At 43.2% G+C, this 18,449-nt stretch overlaps 2 protein-coding genes across 4 annotated transcripts in view; one reads left to right on the plus strand and one right to left on the minus strand.

Annotated features, from left to right (window-relative positions):
• LOC137368831 (thiosulfate sulfurtransferase/rhodanese-like domain-containing protein 2) overlaps positions 1-9,474 on the minus strand; it is a 32,890-nt gene extending 23,416 nt beyond the window's left edge. The window contains 3 exon segments of the mRNA XM_068029035.1: positions 2,731-2,906; positions 3,842-4,003; positions 9,231-9,474. Coding sequence (XP_067885136.1) covers positions 2,731-2,906; positions 3,842-4,003; positions 9,231-9,335 — 443 coding nt within the window. The 5' untranslated portion in view covers positions 9,336-9,474.
• An 80-nt stretch (positions 9,475-9,554) lies between these two features.
• The window catches only part of LOC137369286 (nuclear cap-binding protein subunit 1), a 97,396-nt gene continuing 88,501 nt past the window's right edge, over positions 9,555-18,449 (plus strand). For all 3 annotated transcript variants that reach the window (XM_068030287.1, XM_068030290.1, XM_068030288.1), the window contains exon 1: positions 9,555-9,704. In XM_068030287.1, coding sequence (XP_067886388.1) covers positions 9,671-9,704 — 34 coding nt within the window. In that variant the 5' untranslated portion in view covers positions 9,555-9,670. The remainder of the gene's footprint in view (positions 9,705-18,449) is intronic.

Below are 18,449 nucleotides of genomic sequence, written 5' to 3' on the forward strand. Positions count from 1 at the left end.
TTTGACATGATCTCCCCCTGATAAAGCTATGCTGACTATCCTTGATTAATCCCTGCCTCGCCAAGAGGAGATTAATCCTGTCTCTCAGAATTTTTTCCAATAGTTTCCCTACCACTGATGTTAGACTCAATGACCTGTAATTCCCGACGACCTTTCTTGAATAATGGTACCACATTCGCTGTCCTCCAATCCTCTGGCACCTCTCCTGTGGCCAGAGAGGATTTGAAAATTTGTGTCAGAGCCTCTGCAATCTCCTCCCTTGCCTCACATAACAGCCTAGGTTACATCTCATCTGGGCCTGGGGATTTATCCACTTTTAAGCCTGCTAAAATCTCCTCCCTTTCAATGCTAATTTGTTCAAGTATATCACAATCCCCCTCCCTGATCTGTACACCTACATCATCCTTCTCCAGAGTGAACACATATGAAAAGTAATCATTTAAAATCTCACCAACGTTCTCCGGTTCCACACAAAATGGTCCCTACTCTTTCCCTGGTTATCCTCTTGCCCTTATTATACTTTCAAAACGCCTTAGGATTTTCCTTCATCTCGCCCGCCAGTGTTTTTTCATGCCCCCTCTTCGCTCTCCTAATTACTTTAAGTAACCCCACCCACACTTTCTTTACTCCTTTAGGGCCTCTGCCGTTTTCAGCCCTCTGAATCTGCCATAAGCTTCCTTTATTTTTCTTTATCCAATCCTCTATATCCCTTGACATCCAGGGGTCCTTTCACTTATTGGTCATACCCTTCACCTTTACGGGAACATGTTGGCCCTGAACTCTCAGTTTCCTTTTTGAATGACTCCCACTGGTGTGATGCAGACTTTCCTACAAGTAGCTGCTCCTTTGGCCAGATCCTGTTTTATCATACTGAAATCAGCCTTCATCCAATTCAGTACCTTTATTTCCGGTCCCTCTTTGTCCTTTTCCTTAATTACCTTAAATCTTAGAGTTATGGTCACTATCCCCGAAATGCTCCCCCACTGACACTTCTACCACTTGTCCGGCTTTATTCCCTAAGATTAGTTCCAGTACTGCCCCTTCTCTTGTTGGACTTTCTACGTGCTGCCTCAAAAAGCTCTCCTGGATGCACTTTAAGAATTCCGCCCCCTTTAAGCCTTTTGCACTAAGACTATCCCAGTTAATATTGGGGAAGTTGAAATCCCCTATTATTTTTACACCTCTTTGAGATTTGCCTACATATCTGCTCCTCTATCTCTTCCTGACTGTTTGGAGGCCTATAGTACACTCCCAGCCAAGTGATTGACCCCTTTTTATTTTTAGGTTCTACCCATATGGCCTCATTTGAGGAACCTTTTAAGATATCATCCTTCCTTACTGCAGTAATTGACTGCTTGATTAAGAGTGCAATGCCACCTCCTCTTTTACACCACTCCACGCCCCCCCCCCCCCCCCCACCACGCCTGCAGACTCTATACCCTGGAATACTGAGCTGCCCGTCCTGCCCTTCCCTCAACCATGTCTCCGTGATAGCAATATCATATTCCCCTGTGTTAATCAATGCCCTGAATTCATCTGCCTTACTTGTAAGGCTCCTTGCGTTAAAATAGATGCAATCCAGCTTGCATTATTCGCTTGTGCCTTAATATGTCTATATTTGCTCTGGTTTCCAGACTGACTCAGTTTCTCTTCAATATATATGTATATTTTTAAAGAGATACAGCACTGAAACAGGCCCTTCGGCCCACCGAGTCTGTGTTTGGCTGTGCATCACCACCTACAGTACCGCCACTGTATCCCATCCCCCTGCAAATTAGTTTACCCCCCCCACCACCCTAGCAAACCTCCCTGCAAGAATGTTGATCCTGCTTTTTAATCTGCTACCTAGCTCCCTAAATTCTTGTTGCAGGACCTCATCCCTCTTTCTACCTATGTCGTTGGTAACAATGTGAACCACGACCTTCGACTGTTCACTCTCCCCTTCAGAACAGCATGCGCATTTGTTCAGAATGCACAAATGCAATGACATTCCTTCCATTTATAGCATATACAGTACTATATTAGTCAATCCTTCATACTGATGCACAATGCCTCCTTATGGATCAGTATAGCAAAATTAATTGCTTTGTTCTTATGATTGCCTATACTTGAAGATACTTGTCACAGACTTAAAGCCTAGTTTTGAGTGATAAAAAAAAATCTAGGGAAATTCATACTACAAAAACACTGCAGATCAGTAACCTAATTTTTTTTTTAAAGTTCAGCACAAAATGTATATAAATGACAGTAGGGGGCACTTTTCAATCTCATCAACATCAAGCATGACAAATCCCAGGTCGGATCGCAAAAAGAACATTGATGCAAAGCTCCCTCAATTCAGCCCCAATAACTTGTCTCATCTCAATTAATTGTTACAGCGCATGAGGAGGCCCATCGTGTCTGCACCAGCTCTCCAAAAGAGTTCACTTATCTGCAACTGCAGCGGTGTTTAAATTGCACCAGGGTGATTTAAAAAAAAACATTTTTACATTTGCAGATCTTTTAAACTGAGTGAGATTGCCATTCAGTATCAATTTATGGTCAGTTTTGTGCCAGGGAATCTAAATGATTGGAAACTCAGCTCAGAATGCCCAAACTTACTTCACATAGTACCTTTAAAGCAAATGGAAGCAACAGATATTCATCCCATCAATAAGGGATGGATTTGAATCAGGGACAAAAGTGAAATGGCAGTGCCAATATGTTAAACACTAATAATAAAGTTCTTACCATGCTAGCTCAAAGTTAATGTGACTTACATTAGGCAACCACGTGGATATGTCAAACTCTTTCTTTGTGCCATTGTGTTGAGGTAATGTAATGTTATCTGAGGAATCGTGCTTTCTCGTCAACTTTGTGTTATTTTGTGCCAACACCTTGTAAACAGTTTCAGTTTGTTGTAGAACCTCAGCCAGTCCCATGAAGTTATTTATATACTGACCTAGTTAAGAGGAATGTGGATCTTTCCATCTTTAAAATGTTGCTATATCAATTAAGTCTAAAGGTCCATCTGCCATTGCTGCGTTTTTCAGTAGTACAGCCATTGCTGATGCCATGCATGAGGGTGGGGAAATCAGAGGTGGGTAGCTATTGTTCCCACGCTTTTGGTTCATTTACAAGCTTACTTATTGATGTATCACTGCCGGTTTATCAGTTTGCTCATTTGGTCCTCTTAAAATGTTGAGGGCCAGTGTTAGGCATACCATATTTCATGCCATGCCTCCTATTCTAATCAATGACACCAGAGGTTCGAGTATTTTTAATGCTCATGTCAAGGAATCCAGGAACAGCACTGAGAGAAGCACTACAGAAATTTGGAAACACTGAAGGATGAATTTCAATGTTTAGAAGTCCACAAATGTGACAACAGACTGTTTCCAGCTTAAAGAACTGCCAACCCAATTTGGAAAATTATTTTGAAATTTTATGCAAGTCTAATTAAGTCTTTTCAAATTATTAGGAGGATAATTTCATTGTGATATGAAAGCATTGTAAAATAAACCTGCCCATTTTCAAAAAGCACAGCAGTTCCAAATTTAAAGACCCAAGCTTCCCCAAGCAGCAAGATCTAAAAGTGCAGAGGTATAACAAAAACAGTGAAATGTTTTCATAATTATTTCATTTCAACCAAAGTACAAATAACAAAAAATACATAATAAAGTTCTTACCATGCTAGCTCAAAGTTAATGTGACTTACATTAGGCAACCGTGTGGATATGTCAAACTCTTTCTTTGTTCCATTGTGTTGAGGTAATGTAATGTTTCTGAGGAATCGTGCTTTCTCATCAACTTTGTGTTATTTTGTGCCAACACCTTGAAAATAGTTAGTTTGTTGTAGAACCTCAGGCATAGGTTAATTTGCCATGTGCTTGTGAATGCCCTTTTCCTCTTCCAACTGCTGTCCAAAGCATTCCCCGTGTACATTCTGCCTACCCAATTCCTGTGGTGGCTTATTGCTGATTTTAGATACTTGTCTTGATTTGATTACAAAAACAGCAAATGACTGTAATGACATGTAAGTGAAAGTATATTACAGGAAGAAAAGCCACAGGATTACATTTGATAGATTACCTTAATTCAGTTACTCGAAAACATACATGCAATTTTTCATGGATCACTACAGATAATAGTTCATATTGCTGGTCACAATAAAATCAGTATTCTTTTCCAATTGTAAATTAATTTTTGAAATATGCAATAAAATGCCAACCAATGTTTTTGAAATTATTTGCTTCAAGTTCCTTGTTATGTTCAAGATCAAGCATTGGATTGGATTATTCCTAGATCTGTAAAATTTATTTTCTATGCAGCACAGGGATCAGTCTGGGGGCTTCAACTATTTACAATTTATATCAATGACTTGGATGAAGAGATCGAATGTATGATAGCTAAATTTGCTGATGACACCAAGATAGGAAAAAAGTAAGCTGTCAAGAGGTGGTAAAGAGTCTAAAAAAGAATATAGATTGGTTAAGTGAGTGGGAAAACATTTGGCAGATGGAGTATAACCTGGGAAAATGCAAACTTGTCCACTTTGGTAGGAAGAATAAAAAAGCTGTATACTATTTGAATGGAGAGAGATTGCAGAACTTGGTGGTAGAGGGATCTGGGTGCCCTGGTACATGAATCACAAAAGGTTAGTATGCAGCAACAGCAAGTGATTAGGAAGGCAAATGGAATGTTGGCATCTATTGCAAGGGGAATTGAGAATAATAGGGGAGTTTACTGCAGCTGTACAGGACCTTGGTGAGACCACACCTGGAGTACTGTATTCAGTTTTGATCTCCATATTTGAAAAATTATATAATTGCTTTAGAAGCAGTTCAGAAAAGGTTCACTTGACTAGTTCCAGGGATGCAAGGCCTATCTTATGAAGAAAGGTTGAACAGGTTGGGCTTATACCCATTGGAGTTCAGAAGAATGAGAGGTGATCTTATTGAAGCATACAAGATGCTGAGGGGACTTGATTGAATGGATACCGGGAGGGTGTTTTCTCTTGTGGGGGAAACTAGAACTAGGGGACACAGTTTAAGAATAAGAAGTTTCCCTTTTAAGACGGAATGAGGAAATTTTTTTTTCTCAAACTATCATTTGTGGAAATCTCTTCCCCAGAAAGCAGTGGAGGCTGGGTGGTTGAATTTATTCATAATTGAGTTGGATAGATTTTGACAGACAAGGGAGTTAAGGATCATAGGGGACAGACAGGAGAGTTGAGACTTGAAGGGCCGAATGGCCTACTCCTGCTCCTATGTCCTATCACAAATATCAGGCTCCAAGCAGAATTAGTGTAATTTCACTTATTCTAAAGAACATGCAACATTGCAGTCAAAATGCTGGTTTCTGTAAATGAAATTGCATTACATGCTCCTTAGGCCATAAAGCACCAGCATAAAACATTTTAAGTAACATTTGTCATCACTAACTAATGTACAATTAAAGAATGAAAGTCATGAAAATTGTAAAAGGCTTTTAATATCAGGTGGCATTACAGGTTATCGCCACCTTCACCAAGGATAGATGTCTCAAACTTAATTCCTACTAATTTCTTTTTAAAAAAGACAGCCAACCATAGTGCAGTTGTACATATTCCAGGTATGTGATGAACGCAAGCACTAAAAATACTAGTCTCAGGTTAACTACGCATTGGGAACATAGAGTTGCAAGATGAGAAAAGATCAAGGTCCAACTTGATTGCTTTCTACCATCCTGGTTGTCACATAAAACAACAATAATGGTGTTGTTGACTAATCATAGCAATCAATCTCTTATTAGTTAGTCTACAACAGACCCAGAAATGACACGAGGAAACCCCTGTGGTGCAGAACTATGAAAACCATAGGTTTCTCTCAACCATGTTACACTTACCATATACCATGTCTCAAATTACTTATGTAACTTTAAAAAAAAATATACACAAAGGTATACATAGTTCCAGATAGCAACATAGAAAAAATAGGAGTAGGCCATTTGGCCCTTCAAACCTGCTCTGCCATTGATTATGATCATCCAACTCAGTAGCCTGTTCCCGCTTTCGCCCCATACCCTTTGATCCCTTTAGACCCAAGAGCTATATCTAACTCCTTCTTGAAAACATACAATGTTTTGGCCTCAACTGCTTTCTGTGGTAGCGAATTCCACAGGCTCACCACTCTCTGGGTGAAAAAATTTCTCATCTCAGTCCTGAAAGGTTTACCCCGTATCCTTAGACAATGAACCCTGGTTCTGGACTCCCCCACCATCAGGAACATCCTTCCTGCATCTACCCTGTCAAGTCCTGTTAGAATTTTATAGATTTCTATGAGATCCCCTCTCACTCTTCTGAACTCCATGCTAACTGACTCAATCTCCCCTCATACATCAGTCCCACCATCCCAGGAATCAGTCTGGTAAACCTTCACTGCATCCCCTCTATAGCAAGAACATCCTTCCTCAGATAAAGAGACCAAAACTGCACACAATATTCCAGGTGTGGCCTCACCAAGGCCCTGTGTAATTGCAGCTAGACATCCCTGTTCCTGTACTCGAATCCTCGCGCTATGAAGGCCAACATACCATTTGCCTTTTTTACCGCCTGTTGCACCTGCATGCTTACCTTCAGCGACTGGTGTACGAGAACACCTAGGTCTCGCTGCATATTCCCCTCTCAGTTTATAGCCGTTCAGATAATAAGCTGCCTTCCTGTTTTTGCTACCAGAGTGGATAACCTCACATTTATCCACATTATACTGCATCTGCCATGCATTAGCCCACTCACTCAACTTGTCCAAATCACCCTGAGGTCTCTCTGCATCTTCCTCACAACTAATCCTCCCACCCAGTTTTGTGTCATCTGCAGATTTGGAGATATTACATTTAGTTCCCTCATCTAAATCATTAATGTATATTGTGAATAGCTGGGGTCCTAGAACCGTTCCCTGTGGTACACCCACTAGTCACTGCCTGCCATTTGGAAAAAGACCCATTTATCCCTACTCTTTGTTTCCTGTCTGCCAACCAATTTTCTATCCATCGCAATACACTACCCCCAAACCCATGCACGTTAATTTTACATGCTAATCTCTTATGTGGGACTTTGTCAAAAGCCTTCTGAAAGTCCAAATAAACCACATCCACTGGCTCCCCCTCATCAACTCTACTAGTTCCATCCTTGAAGAATTTAGAAGATTTGTCAAGCATGATTTCCCTTTCGTAAATCCATGCTGACTCAGTCCGATTCTACCACTAAGTGCTCTGCTATAAAATCTTTGATAATGGACTCTAGAATTTTCCCCACTACCAACATCAGGCTGACTGGTCTATAACTCCCTGCTTTCTCTCTACCTGCCTTTTTAAATAGTGGGGTTACATTAGCTACCCTCCAATCTGTAGGAATTGTTCCGGAGTCTATAGAATCTTGGAAGATGACCACCAATGCATCCACTATTTCTTGGACCACTTCCTCAAGTACTCTGGGATGCATACCATCAGACCCTGGGGATTTATCGGCCTTCAATCCCATCAATTTTCCCAACACCATTTCTCTACTAATACTGATTTCTTTTAGTTCCTCTGTCTCACTAAGCCCTGTGTTCCCCAACATTTCTGGTATGATATTTGTGTTCTCTTCTGTGAAGACAGAACCAAAGTATGCATTTAGTTGGTCAGCCATTTCTTTATTCCCCATAATAAATTCTAATTTCTGACTGTAAGGGACCTACATTTGTCTTCACCAATCTTTTTCTCTTCACATACCTAAAGAACTTTTACAGTTAGTTTTAATGTTCCCAGCAAGCTTGCTCTCATACTCTATTTTCCCCTTCTTAATCAATCCCTTGGTCCTCCTTTGCTGAACTCTAAACTGCTCCCAATCCTCAGGTCTGTTGTTTTTCCTGGCAAATTTATATGCCTCTTTCTTGGATCTAATGCTATCTCTAATTTCCCTTGTAAACCATGGTATGGCTACCTTTCCCATTTTAATTTTGCACCAGACAGGGATGAACAATTGTTGCAGTTCATCCATGCGCTCTTTAAATGTTTGCCATTGCCTATCCACCGTCATCCCTTTAAGTAACGTTTCCCAATCCGTCATGGCCAACTTGCACCTCATACCTTCGTAGTTTCCTTTACTAAGATTCAGGACCCTTGTCTCAGAATCAACTACGTCACTCTCCATCTTGATGAGGAATCCTATCATATTATGGTCGCTCATCCCCAAGGGGTCTCGCACAACCAGATTGTCAATTATTCCTCTCTCATTACACAATACCTAGTCTAGGATGGCCTGTTCTCTAGTTGGTTCCTCAACCTATTGGTCCCATATGCACTCCAAGAATTTCTCCTCTACGGTATTGTGACTAATTTGCAGATTAAAGTCACCCATAATTACAGATGTTCCTTTATCGCATGCATCTCTAACAGACTAGGGAGCAACAGTGTGTCAATCCTTTGCCATTGACATTTGTTGCAGACTTTTTGGGTGGCACAGAATGAAATGGCGCGAACCACAGACAAGGATAATTAGTGGAGGGCAGCAGCCTAGCGAGTGAAAACTGCACTGGCCAGATATTTACTGATTTCGTCTTTGCCGTGAAAATACAAAAGAATACAAGATTCTAGAGCCCATTCAACCTCCGTCCCCAAACCCCTCTAATTCCCCCATTATAACAGTTCATCCCAGACGTTTTTTCGTTTGCACGATATGGGTCACTAGTATTTCCTCTCTACAACTGCCGAGTAGGTTGGCGATTGCATTCTTCAACTCAGAGGGCATTACTTGAGCAACATGTAGGCCAGACTGGACAAGAGTGGGAGGTTCACTCCTCTCAAGGTCAGGCATTTGCGCAACAGTCACACAGTTTAGTCCAATAATCACGATATTGACTCTTGGCATTTCTTCGCGGACGAAGATTTTGGGAAGGTTGCAGGCCCGCTGGTGGCTAGTCAGGCCTATCCGTGACCGGCAGATTCTCCCGCAGCGGACTGTATTGACTGCACCCTGTGCAGTGAATGCAACAAGAATCCCAGCATCAGTTTTGGCAACCGCAGGCACTGGCATCAGAAACAAAGGCAGAAAAATGTTAGGAACATGGAGCAAGTCGGGCAGCATCCGCGGAGACGAGACGGGCCAATGTTTCAGGAATAGACTCTTCTCGGAACCGTAAATAAATTATAAATGAATAGCATTTAGAAGAGAACAGCACAATGGAGAGGGGAGGAACACACACACACGCGAAGAGAGAAAATTAAATGACCTGTAATGTTCTTAAATGGAAAATATCCTCCCAACGCCCAGTTGCTTGGCCTGGGAGTAGGTGTCCACCCCCCCGGGGGCTTGGACCCGGGCTGTCGCGCGCCATTTCTCAGTTCTTAACGTCCGGCTCGGGCATGCCGGGTAGGACGGCGTCTCCATGACAGCGGGGCCGAGAAGCCTGAGCGAAGGAGGGTGAGCGCGGCAACTTGAATCCCACCAACCGTGAGAGTAACCCGGAACAGCCGGAAACAGTTCCCGAGCACGCGGCTATTACCCCGGAAGCGCTTGTGCGGACACTCCGCCATTGCTAAGGGGGGGTGGGGGGTTGAATTGTTGTGAGTGGTTCGAGGGGGGAGGGAACGGCGAGCAGACAGTTAACTGGCGACATAAATCGGCCAGCACTTCGCTTCTTATTCGCTATTGATTCCGCCCTGGCTAGAAATGTCGAGGAGACGGCACAGCGACGATAATGACGGTAGGCGAAACGGTGGCGGCGCACGTTGCGGCGCTCCACTAGCAGTCACACCACTCAGGACTTGGCCTCTCGGTTGGCCGGTTACTTTCGTTAATAGACACAATTCTGAGAAAGCCGCAGTTAGTCATGGGCGGCGGCATTCGTTTATTAACCCCCATCCCCCGATTGGTGCGTCCCTGTTTCTCGGAGCAGCCACTGGTGTAAATGTCCAGTTCCCGCTCTGCGGCTCCAAATACCCCTTCATTCGGCGGCCCCACTGTTGTGTTTTCTTTTTAATGCCCTGTCGCAATCACAAACTAATCTCACTGCCCCGCTCGCTCCGTGTAGCCCTGTATCAATCCCAAACTAATTGGGTATAGTAGCATTGTGGTTATGATATGGAGCTAGTCATCCAGAGACCTGGGCTATTGATCTGGAACCATAATGCCACCGTTATATGGGAATTCAAATTCAGTTAGTAAAATAAATCTGGAATTAAAAAGCTAGTAACAGAGACCATGTACCTCCTGAATTGTCATAAAAATACATCTGGTTCACTAATGTCCTTTATGGGAAGAAAATCCGCTGTCCTTATCAGGTCTGGCCTCTGTGACTCCAGACCCACAGCAATGTGGTTGAATCTTAACTGCTCTCTTAAACGGCCTAACAATCCACTCAGACGTCAAGAAGGTGGCTTGCCACCAACTAGAGAAGGGCAATAAATGCTGGTTTTGCCAGAAAGCCCCACATCCTGAGTGAAGTAAGAAGTATGCCATTCTAATCCCACTCCTGATCTTCTATGTAACAATTCCAAGCTAATGCCACAGCTCCACTATCTCCTTAGAGCACTACCTCAGTCCCAAATTAATTCCACGCTCCACCTGTATCAATCACAAACTAGTTCCACTGCCTGCTCCTCCCCAATAGTCCTGTTTCAAACTAAAACAAAAGCTCTCTTTATAGCCCTCTATCAGTCTCAGGGGCGGCGCAGTGGTTAGTACCGCAGCCTCACAGCTCCAGCGACCCGGGTTCAGTTCTGGGTACTGCCTGTGTGGAGTTCGCAAGTCCTCCCTGTGACCGCGTGGGTTTCCGCCGGGTGCTCCGGTTTCCTCCCACTGCTAAAGACTTGAGGGTTGATAGGTAAATTGGCCATTGTAAATTGTCCCTAGTGTAGGTAGGTGGTAGGGAATATGGGGTTAATGTAGGAGGGGATGTTGCAGGGAATATAGGATTAATGTAGGATTAGTATAAATAGGTGGTTGATGGTCAGCACAGACTCGGTGGGCCGAAGAGCCTGTTTCAGTGCTGTATCTCTCTATGACTATGACAAACTCATAACATAAGAAATATATTGAGGAGGAAATATTAAGGTGGTTAGTATCCTTAAAAATGGATTAATCACAAGGTCTGGATGAAATGTATCCCCTACTGCTAAGGGAAGAAAGGGGAGAAATATCAGAGGCTCTGGCCATTATTTTCCAATCCTCTCTGGCTACAGGTGTTGTACAGGAGGACTGTTGTATTGTTTTAGGAGGAAGAATAGCCCAAGTAATTGCAGGCCAATCAGCCTAATGTTTCTTCTTTGGCCTCCTTATCTCGAGAGACAATGGATAAGCGCCTGGAGGCGGTCAGTGGTTTGTGAAGCAGCGCCTGGAGTGGCTATAAAGGCCAATTCTAGAGTGACAGGCTCTTCCACAGGTGCTGCAGAGAAATTTGTTTGTCGGGGCTGTTACACAGTTGGCTCTCCCCTTGCGCCTCTCTCTTTTTTCCTGCCAACTACTAAGTCTCTTCGACTCGCCACACTTTAGCCCCGCCTTTATGGCTGCCCGCCAGCTCTAATGTTAATGGTGGGCAAATTATTGGAAAAAAATTCTGAAATGGTATAAATCATGGGGGCAGAGAAATATCAAGGACGGTTGGCGTGGATTTGTTAAACTACGAGCTAAAATTCACCACTCCTGGCAACATCCTCCTAAATCTCTTCTGTACCATCTCTAGCCTGATCACATCCTTCCTATAAGCTGGTGATCAGAACCTCATGCAGTATTTAGCTGTGGCCTAACTAGTGTTTTCTACAGTTCCAGCATAATCGCCCCAGCTCTTGTATTCTGTGCTTCGGCTGGTGTATCACATATGTCGTCTTGACCACCTAATCGACCTGTCCAGCTACCTTCAGAGATCTGTGGACATGCACTTTACACCTCTCAGCATCCTACCATTTATTGTGTATTCCCTTGCCTTGTTAGCCTTCCCCAAATGCATTACTGCACACTTTTTCCGATTGAATTCCAAATTGCAACTTTTCCGTCTACTTGATTAGTACATTGGTATCTTCCTGTAGTGTATAACTTTCTTTTCATTATCAACCTCACAGTCTGCAAACTTTTTAATTGTACCCCCTACATTTAAGTCCAAGTTATTGATGTATACCAGAAAAAGCAAGGGACCTAGTACTGAGCCCTGTGGAACCCCGCTAGAAACAACCTTCCAGTCACAACATCCATCAACCATTGCCCTTTGCTTTCTGCTACTGAGCCAATTTTGGATCCAACTGTCACTTTGTCTTGGATCTCATGGGCTTTTACTTTCGTGACCAGTCTGCTATGTCGAGCCTTATCAAAAGCCTTGTTAAAATCCATATGGACTACATCAAATGGACTACCCTCATCGACCCTCCTTGTTACCTCCTCAAATATTCAATCATGTTAGTCAGGCACGACGTTCCCTTAAGTTCATGCTGACTGTCTTTGATTAATCTGTGTTTTTCTAAATTAAGATTTATCCTGTTTTTCAGAATTTGTTCCAATAATTTTCCCACCACTGAGATTAGGCTGACTGGCCTGTAATTACTTGGTCTATCTCATTCTCCCTTTTTAAACAATGGTACAATGTTAACTGTCTTCCAGTCCTGTGGCACCACATCTGTAGCCAGAGAGGATTGGAAAATGATGGTCAGAGCCACCACTATTTCTTCTCTTGCTTCCCTTAACTGCCTAGGGTACGTTCATCCAGGCGTGGGGATTTTTCCACTTTGAAAGATGCTAAACCCCTTAATACTTCCTGTCACTATGTTAATTTCATCTAATATTCCACAGTCCTCCCTGATTGCAATGTCTGTATCGTTCCTCTTGTGAAAACAGGCGCAAAGTATTCATTAAGAACCATACCAATGTCCTCCACCTCCACGCACAGGTAGCCCTTATGGTCCCGAATAGGCCCTATTCTTTCTTTAGTTATCCTCTTGCTCTTTGTGCTTCTAAAAAATCTTTGGGTTTTTCCTTGATTTTACTTGCTACTATTTTTTCATGCCGTTTCTTTGCTTTCCTGGTTTCCTTGTGGCCTCGGTATCTGTCATAAGCTTCCCTTTTTTTCTTTATCCTTGCCTATGAGCCCCTTGACATCCAAGGGGCTCTGGATTTGTTAGTTCCACCCTTTTTCTTCAAGGGAACATGCTTGCTCTGAACCCTCACTATCTCTTCCTTGAATGTCTACCCTTGGGTGGCGTTGGTGTGACATTCATTCAGGCAAGCAGAGAGTATTCCATCGCAGTCCTGAATTGTGCCCTGTACATGGTGGAAAGGCTGTGGAGAGCCAGGAGGTCAGTCGCTCTCAGCATTTGACCTGCCTCATAGCCACAGTAGTTATGTAGCTGGACCAGTTAAGTTTCTGATCAATGGTGACTCTCAGGATGTTGACTATGTGGGATTAGACAATGGTTATGCCATTGAATGTCAAGGGGAGGTGGTTAAACTCTGTCTCTAGTGGCAATGGTTGTTGCTTGTCATTTGTGTAGTAAGAATGTTACTTGCCACTTATCAGCCCAAGCCTGGATGTTGTTCAGGGCTTGCTGCATGTATGCATGAACTGACTGCTTCATTATCTGAGGAATTGTGAATGAAACTAAACATTGCAATCATCAGCTAACATCCCGACTTCTGACCTCCTTATGGAGGGAATGCCATTGATAAAGCAGCGGAAGATGGTTGGGTCTAGGGCACCGCTCCAAGGAACTACTGCAGTGATGTCTTGAAACTGAGATGATTGGTCTCAAACAACATAACCATCTTCCTTTGTGCTAGGTATGACTCCAGCCAGAGTTTTCCATTATGATTCCCATTGACTTAAGTTTTACTAGGGCTTCTTGATGCCACACTTAGCCAAAATGCTACCATGATGTCATGGGCAGTCACTCTCACTTCACAGCTGGAATTCAGCTCTTTTGTTCATGTTTGGACCAAGGCTGTAAATGAGGTCTGGAGCCGAGTGGTCCTAGTTGAAGCCAAACTGTGCTTCGGTGAGCAGGTTAATGGTGAGTAAGTGCCACCTAATAGCACTGTTGATAACATCTTCCAGCACTTCGAGAATTGACAGTAGGCCGAGGGAGTGGTAATTGGGCATTTTGGATTTGTTCTGCTTTTTATCAGCAGAATACAACTGGGCAATTTTCCACTTTGTGGACACAAGTAGTTGTACTGGAACAGCTTGGCTAGGGTGTCTGGCTGGTTCTGGGGCACAAGTCTTTAACACTATGGACAGGGGTCCAGAATGGGGCTCATTCTTTGCTGTATCCAGTGCGGTTAGCCATTTCCTTTTAGCACATGGAGTGAATCAAATGGCTGAATACTGGCATCTATGATGGTTTGGACCTCAAGGAGATAAATCATTCACATGGGACTTCTGGCTGGACACATGTGTGAATGCTTTAGCCTTGTCTTTTGCATTCATGCGCTGTGCTGTGCCAATGTTGAGATGGGGCTGTTCATGGAGCCTCCTCCTCCTGTTAGTTTCATTGTCCGCCAACATTCATGACTGGATGTGGCGGACTGCAGATCTTTGATCTGACCTGTTGGTTGTGGGATTGCTTAACTCTGTCTATAGTGTGCTGCTTCAGCTGTTTAGTCACAAGTCACCTGGTCCAGATGGTATGCATCCTAGGTTGCTGAGGGAAGCTAAGATAAAGGTAGTTTAAGTTCTGAGCACAATCTTTAATCCTCCTTGAATATTGAAGTGTTGCCAGAGGACAGGAGGTTTGCAAATGTTACTATTCAAGAAAGGAGGGAGGGTTAAACCTGGTAACAGGTCAATCAGTGTTAAGTCTAGAGACTCTTGTCAATGACAAAATTAATTCTCAATTGGAGAAGCATGGTAAGGGGCACCAAGCATGGCTTTTTTAAAAAGGCAAGTCTTGTGACTAGCCTGATTGAGTTATTTGAGGAAATAGAGAGGGTTGATTAAGGTAGCTTTAGATCAGTAGATGTTATATGGACTTTCAAAGGGCATTTGATGGAAGTACCTAAGAAAATAGAAGCACATGCCATTATGGAGACGGTGGTAACTTGGATGTGAAATTGGCTAAGGGACAGGAGGCAGAGAGAAGTGGTGAGGGCCTGTTCTGACTGGAGATAAGAATGCAATGGAGTGCCCCAGGGTCTGTTTTGGAACCATTGTTTTTTTTGTTCTATATAAATATAGAAATATATATACTTCGGCATAGGGAGTATAATTCTGAAGTTTGCAGAAGACACAAAGCTTGGCAATGTAGCAAATAGTGATCAGGATAGCAGCAGACTTCAGGAGGACATTGGTGAAATGGGCAGACACATGGCAGATGCAATTTAAAATGTGAAGTGATGCACTTTGGGAGAAACAACATGCAAAGGCAGTACAGTCTAAAAGCATATCATTTTAAGGGGAGTGCAAGAACAGACAGATCTGGAGGTGCATATTCCCAAACCTTTTGAAGGTGGCTGGGCAAGTTGATCAGTGGTTAAGAAAATGTATGCAATATTTGGCTTTTAAATAGGGGCATTGAATACAACAGCAAGGAAAGGCAGTTCTGCTAACCTTTACAAATCTCTGGTCAGCCCTCAATTTACAATTCTGGACATCACACTTTCAGAAAGGTATCAAGACCCTGGAGATGGTACAGTGGAGGTGTTTATTAGGGTGATACCTACCAGAATGAGGGAATTCAGTTATGTGGAGAAGCTGGGATTGTTCTCCTTCAAGCAGAGAAGGTTAAAGGGAGACCGAGAGAGCAGTAGGGACACGCTATTTCCTCTGGCAAGTGGATCGGCAACCAGAGGTCATAGATTTAAAATAATTGGTTTAAAAAAAACTGGAGTGGAAATGAGATACTTTATCAGAGTTAAGTTTATTTATTTAGAGATACAGCACTGAAACAGGCCCTTCGGCCCACCGAGTCTGTGCCGACTATCAACCACCCATTTATACTAATCCTACATTAATCCCATATTCCTACCACATCCGCACCTTCCCTCAATTCTCCTACCTATACTAGGGACAATTTGTAATGGCCAATTTACCTATCAACCTGCAAGTCTTTGGCTGTGGGAGGAAACCGGAGCTACACACTTCCTGAAAGGGTGGTGGCATCAGATTCCAGAGGAACTTTCAAAAGGCAATTGGGCATGAACTTTAAGAGGACTAATTTGCAGGGTTCTGAGGTAAAAATTGGACAGGTCTTTCAAAGAGCTGACATGGGTATGATGGGCCAAATGGGCTCCTGCTGTGCTGTAAAATTCTAGAACTTAGCATACTCGTCTTTTAGCTTCACCAGGTGGGCTGCTCCTTTTCTTGTACGCATGGTGCTTCTCATGACATGCTCCTCTATACTCATGAAACAGGTTTGGTGCCCTGGCTCGATGGTAATGATGGAGTGAGGGATATTCTGGGCCCTGAAGTTACAAATTGTGGAATACAGTTCTGCTGATTGCCCTTTAGCCCCTCATGGATGCTTGAATTTGAGCTGCTAGATCTGTTCTGAATCAATCCCATTTAGCACAGTGGTAGTGCCACACAAAATGGAGGCTGTCCTCCATGTGATTATCCAGGTCACTGGTAGATTGCATAAAATCAGAATGACATGACTCAGATGGAGGACATCATGCCTGTGCCAGCCCTTTGCAAGAGGTATACGATTAGACCCACTTCCTGGTTCTTTCCCCATAGTCCAGCAAATTTTCCCCTTCAAATACTTATCCAATTCCCTTTTCAAAGTTGTTATTGAATTTACTTCCGCTACTCTTGCACACACTGCATTCTAGATCATAGCAGCTCACTACATGACTTTCTTTTTGCCCTCATGTTGCCTCGCGTTCTTTTGCTAATTACCTTAAATCTATGTCCTCTGGTTGATGACCTTTCTGCCACTGGAAACAGTTTCAATTTATTTACTATATGAAAACCAACCATCGTTTTGAACACTTCTATCAGTTCTTCCCTTAACCTTCTCAGCTCTAAGGAGATCAACCCCAGTTTCTTTCGTGTCTCCGCGTAACTGAAGTCTTAGAACTCCATTGAACTAAACACGCCGGTAAGAGCAGCGATGACTGACTGGGGCATTGTGTGTGGGTCACGGTTTGTTAAAAGGTTCATTGGGTAGAAAGGGTGGGGGTGAGGAGGCCATCTTTTACATTTATGAAGCGTTAAGTGGCAGTGTCATGACTTCCAGATTTCGTCCCGTCCAGTGATGTCACTTGCTGCACATGCACCAGGCTTTCTGAGAAAACTCTCTGCCATTTATGGTCAAGAGCATGATTGTGGTCCTTCTCTGCACCTGCCCTTGCTGATTGTACTCCTTCCCACTCCCCCCTGCCCATCATTGTAAAGGAGTTTGCCAGAGATATCAAGATTAGCACTAAATTGTTTTACAATTATATGGGAAGAACAAGGCTAATCAATAGTAAGGTGGGCCCTTTTAGAGACAAGTGGGAGTAATATTACCAATGAAGATAAGGCAATGAGAAAGTTGTTGAATAATTATTGTGTGGCAGACCTCACAGTAGAGGAAGAGGAAAATATATCTGACATTCCAGGAATTAGAAGGAAGTGACCAGTGGTGTCCCAAAAGTATCTTTACTGGGGTTTCAACTATTCGCTAAATTAATGACTTGAATAACTCAATAGAAGGCTGTATATCCAAGTTTTCTTTAATTCATGGGATGTGGCTGTCACTGGTTAGGCCAGCAGTTATTGTCCATTCCTAGATGCCATTGAGAAGGTGGTGGTGAGCTGCCTTCTTGAACCGCTGCAGTCCTTGGAGTGTAGGTACATCGACATGGAGGGCATTAGCTATGAGGAGAGGTTGGAAAAACTCGGATTGTTTTCACTGGAATGACGGAGGTGGAGGGGCGACATGATAGAGGTTTACAAAGTTATGAGCGGCATGGACAGAGTGGATAGTCAAAAGCTTTTTCCCAGGGTGGAAGAGTCAGTTACTAGGGGACATAGGTTTAAGGTGAGAGCGGCAAAGTTTAGAGGGGATGTGCGAGGCAAGTTTTTTACACCGAGGGTGGTGAGTGCCTGGAACTTGCTGCCAGGGGAGGTGGTGGAAGCAGATACGATGGCGACGTTTAAGAGACATCTTGACAAATATATGAATAGGAAGGGAATAGAGGGATATGGGCCCCGGAAGTGCAGAAGGTTTTAGTTTAGGCAGGCATCAAGATTGGCGCAGGCTTGGAGGGCCGAATGGCCTGTTCCTGTGCAGTACTGTTCTTTGTTCTTTGACAGTGCTGTTAGGAATGGAGGTCCATGATTTTGACCCAACGATTTGCCAATGATACAAAGTTTGATGGTAAGTAGTGTAGTCAGGAGCTTAAAATTACAGAAACATTGATAGATTAAGTGAGTGGGCAGAATGGTGACATATTTCAACATGGGTAAGTGTGAGATCATCCATTTTGGTCCAAAAAAGGATTGATCCTAGTATGTTAATGGTAAAAAGCTAGGAACAGTGGCAGT

The sequence above is a fragment of the Heterodontus francisci genome, chromosome 4 (assembly GCF_036365525.1).
Source record: "Heterodontus francisci isolate sHetFra1 chromosome 4, sHetFra1.hap1, whole genome shotgun sequence".
NCBI classification, from domain to species: domain Eukaryota; kingdom Metazoa; phylum Chordata; class Chondrichthyes; order Heterodontiformes; family Heterodontidae; genus Heterodontus; species Heterodontus francisci.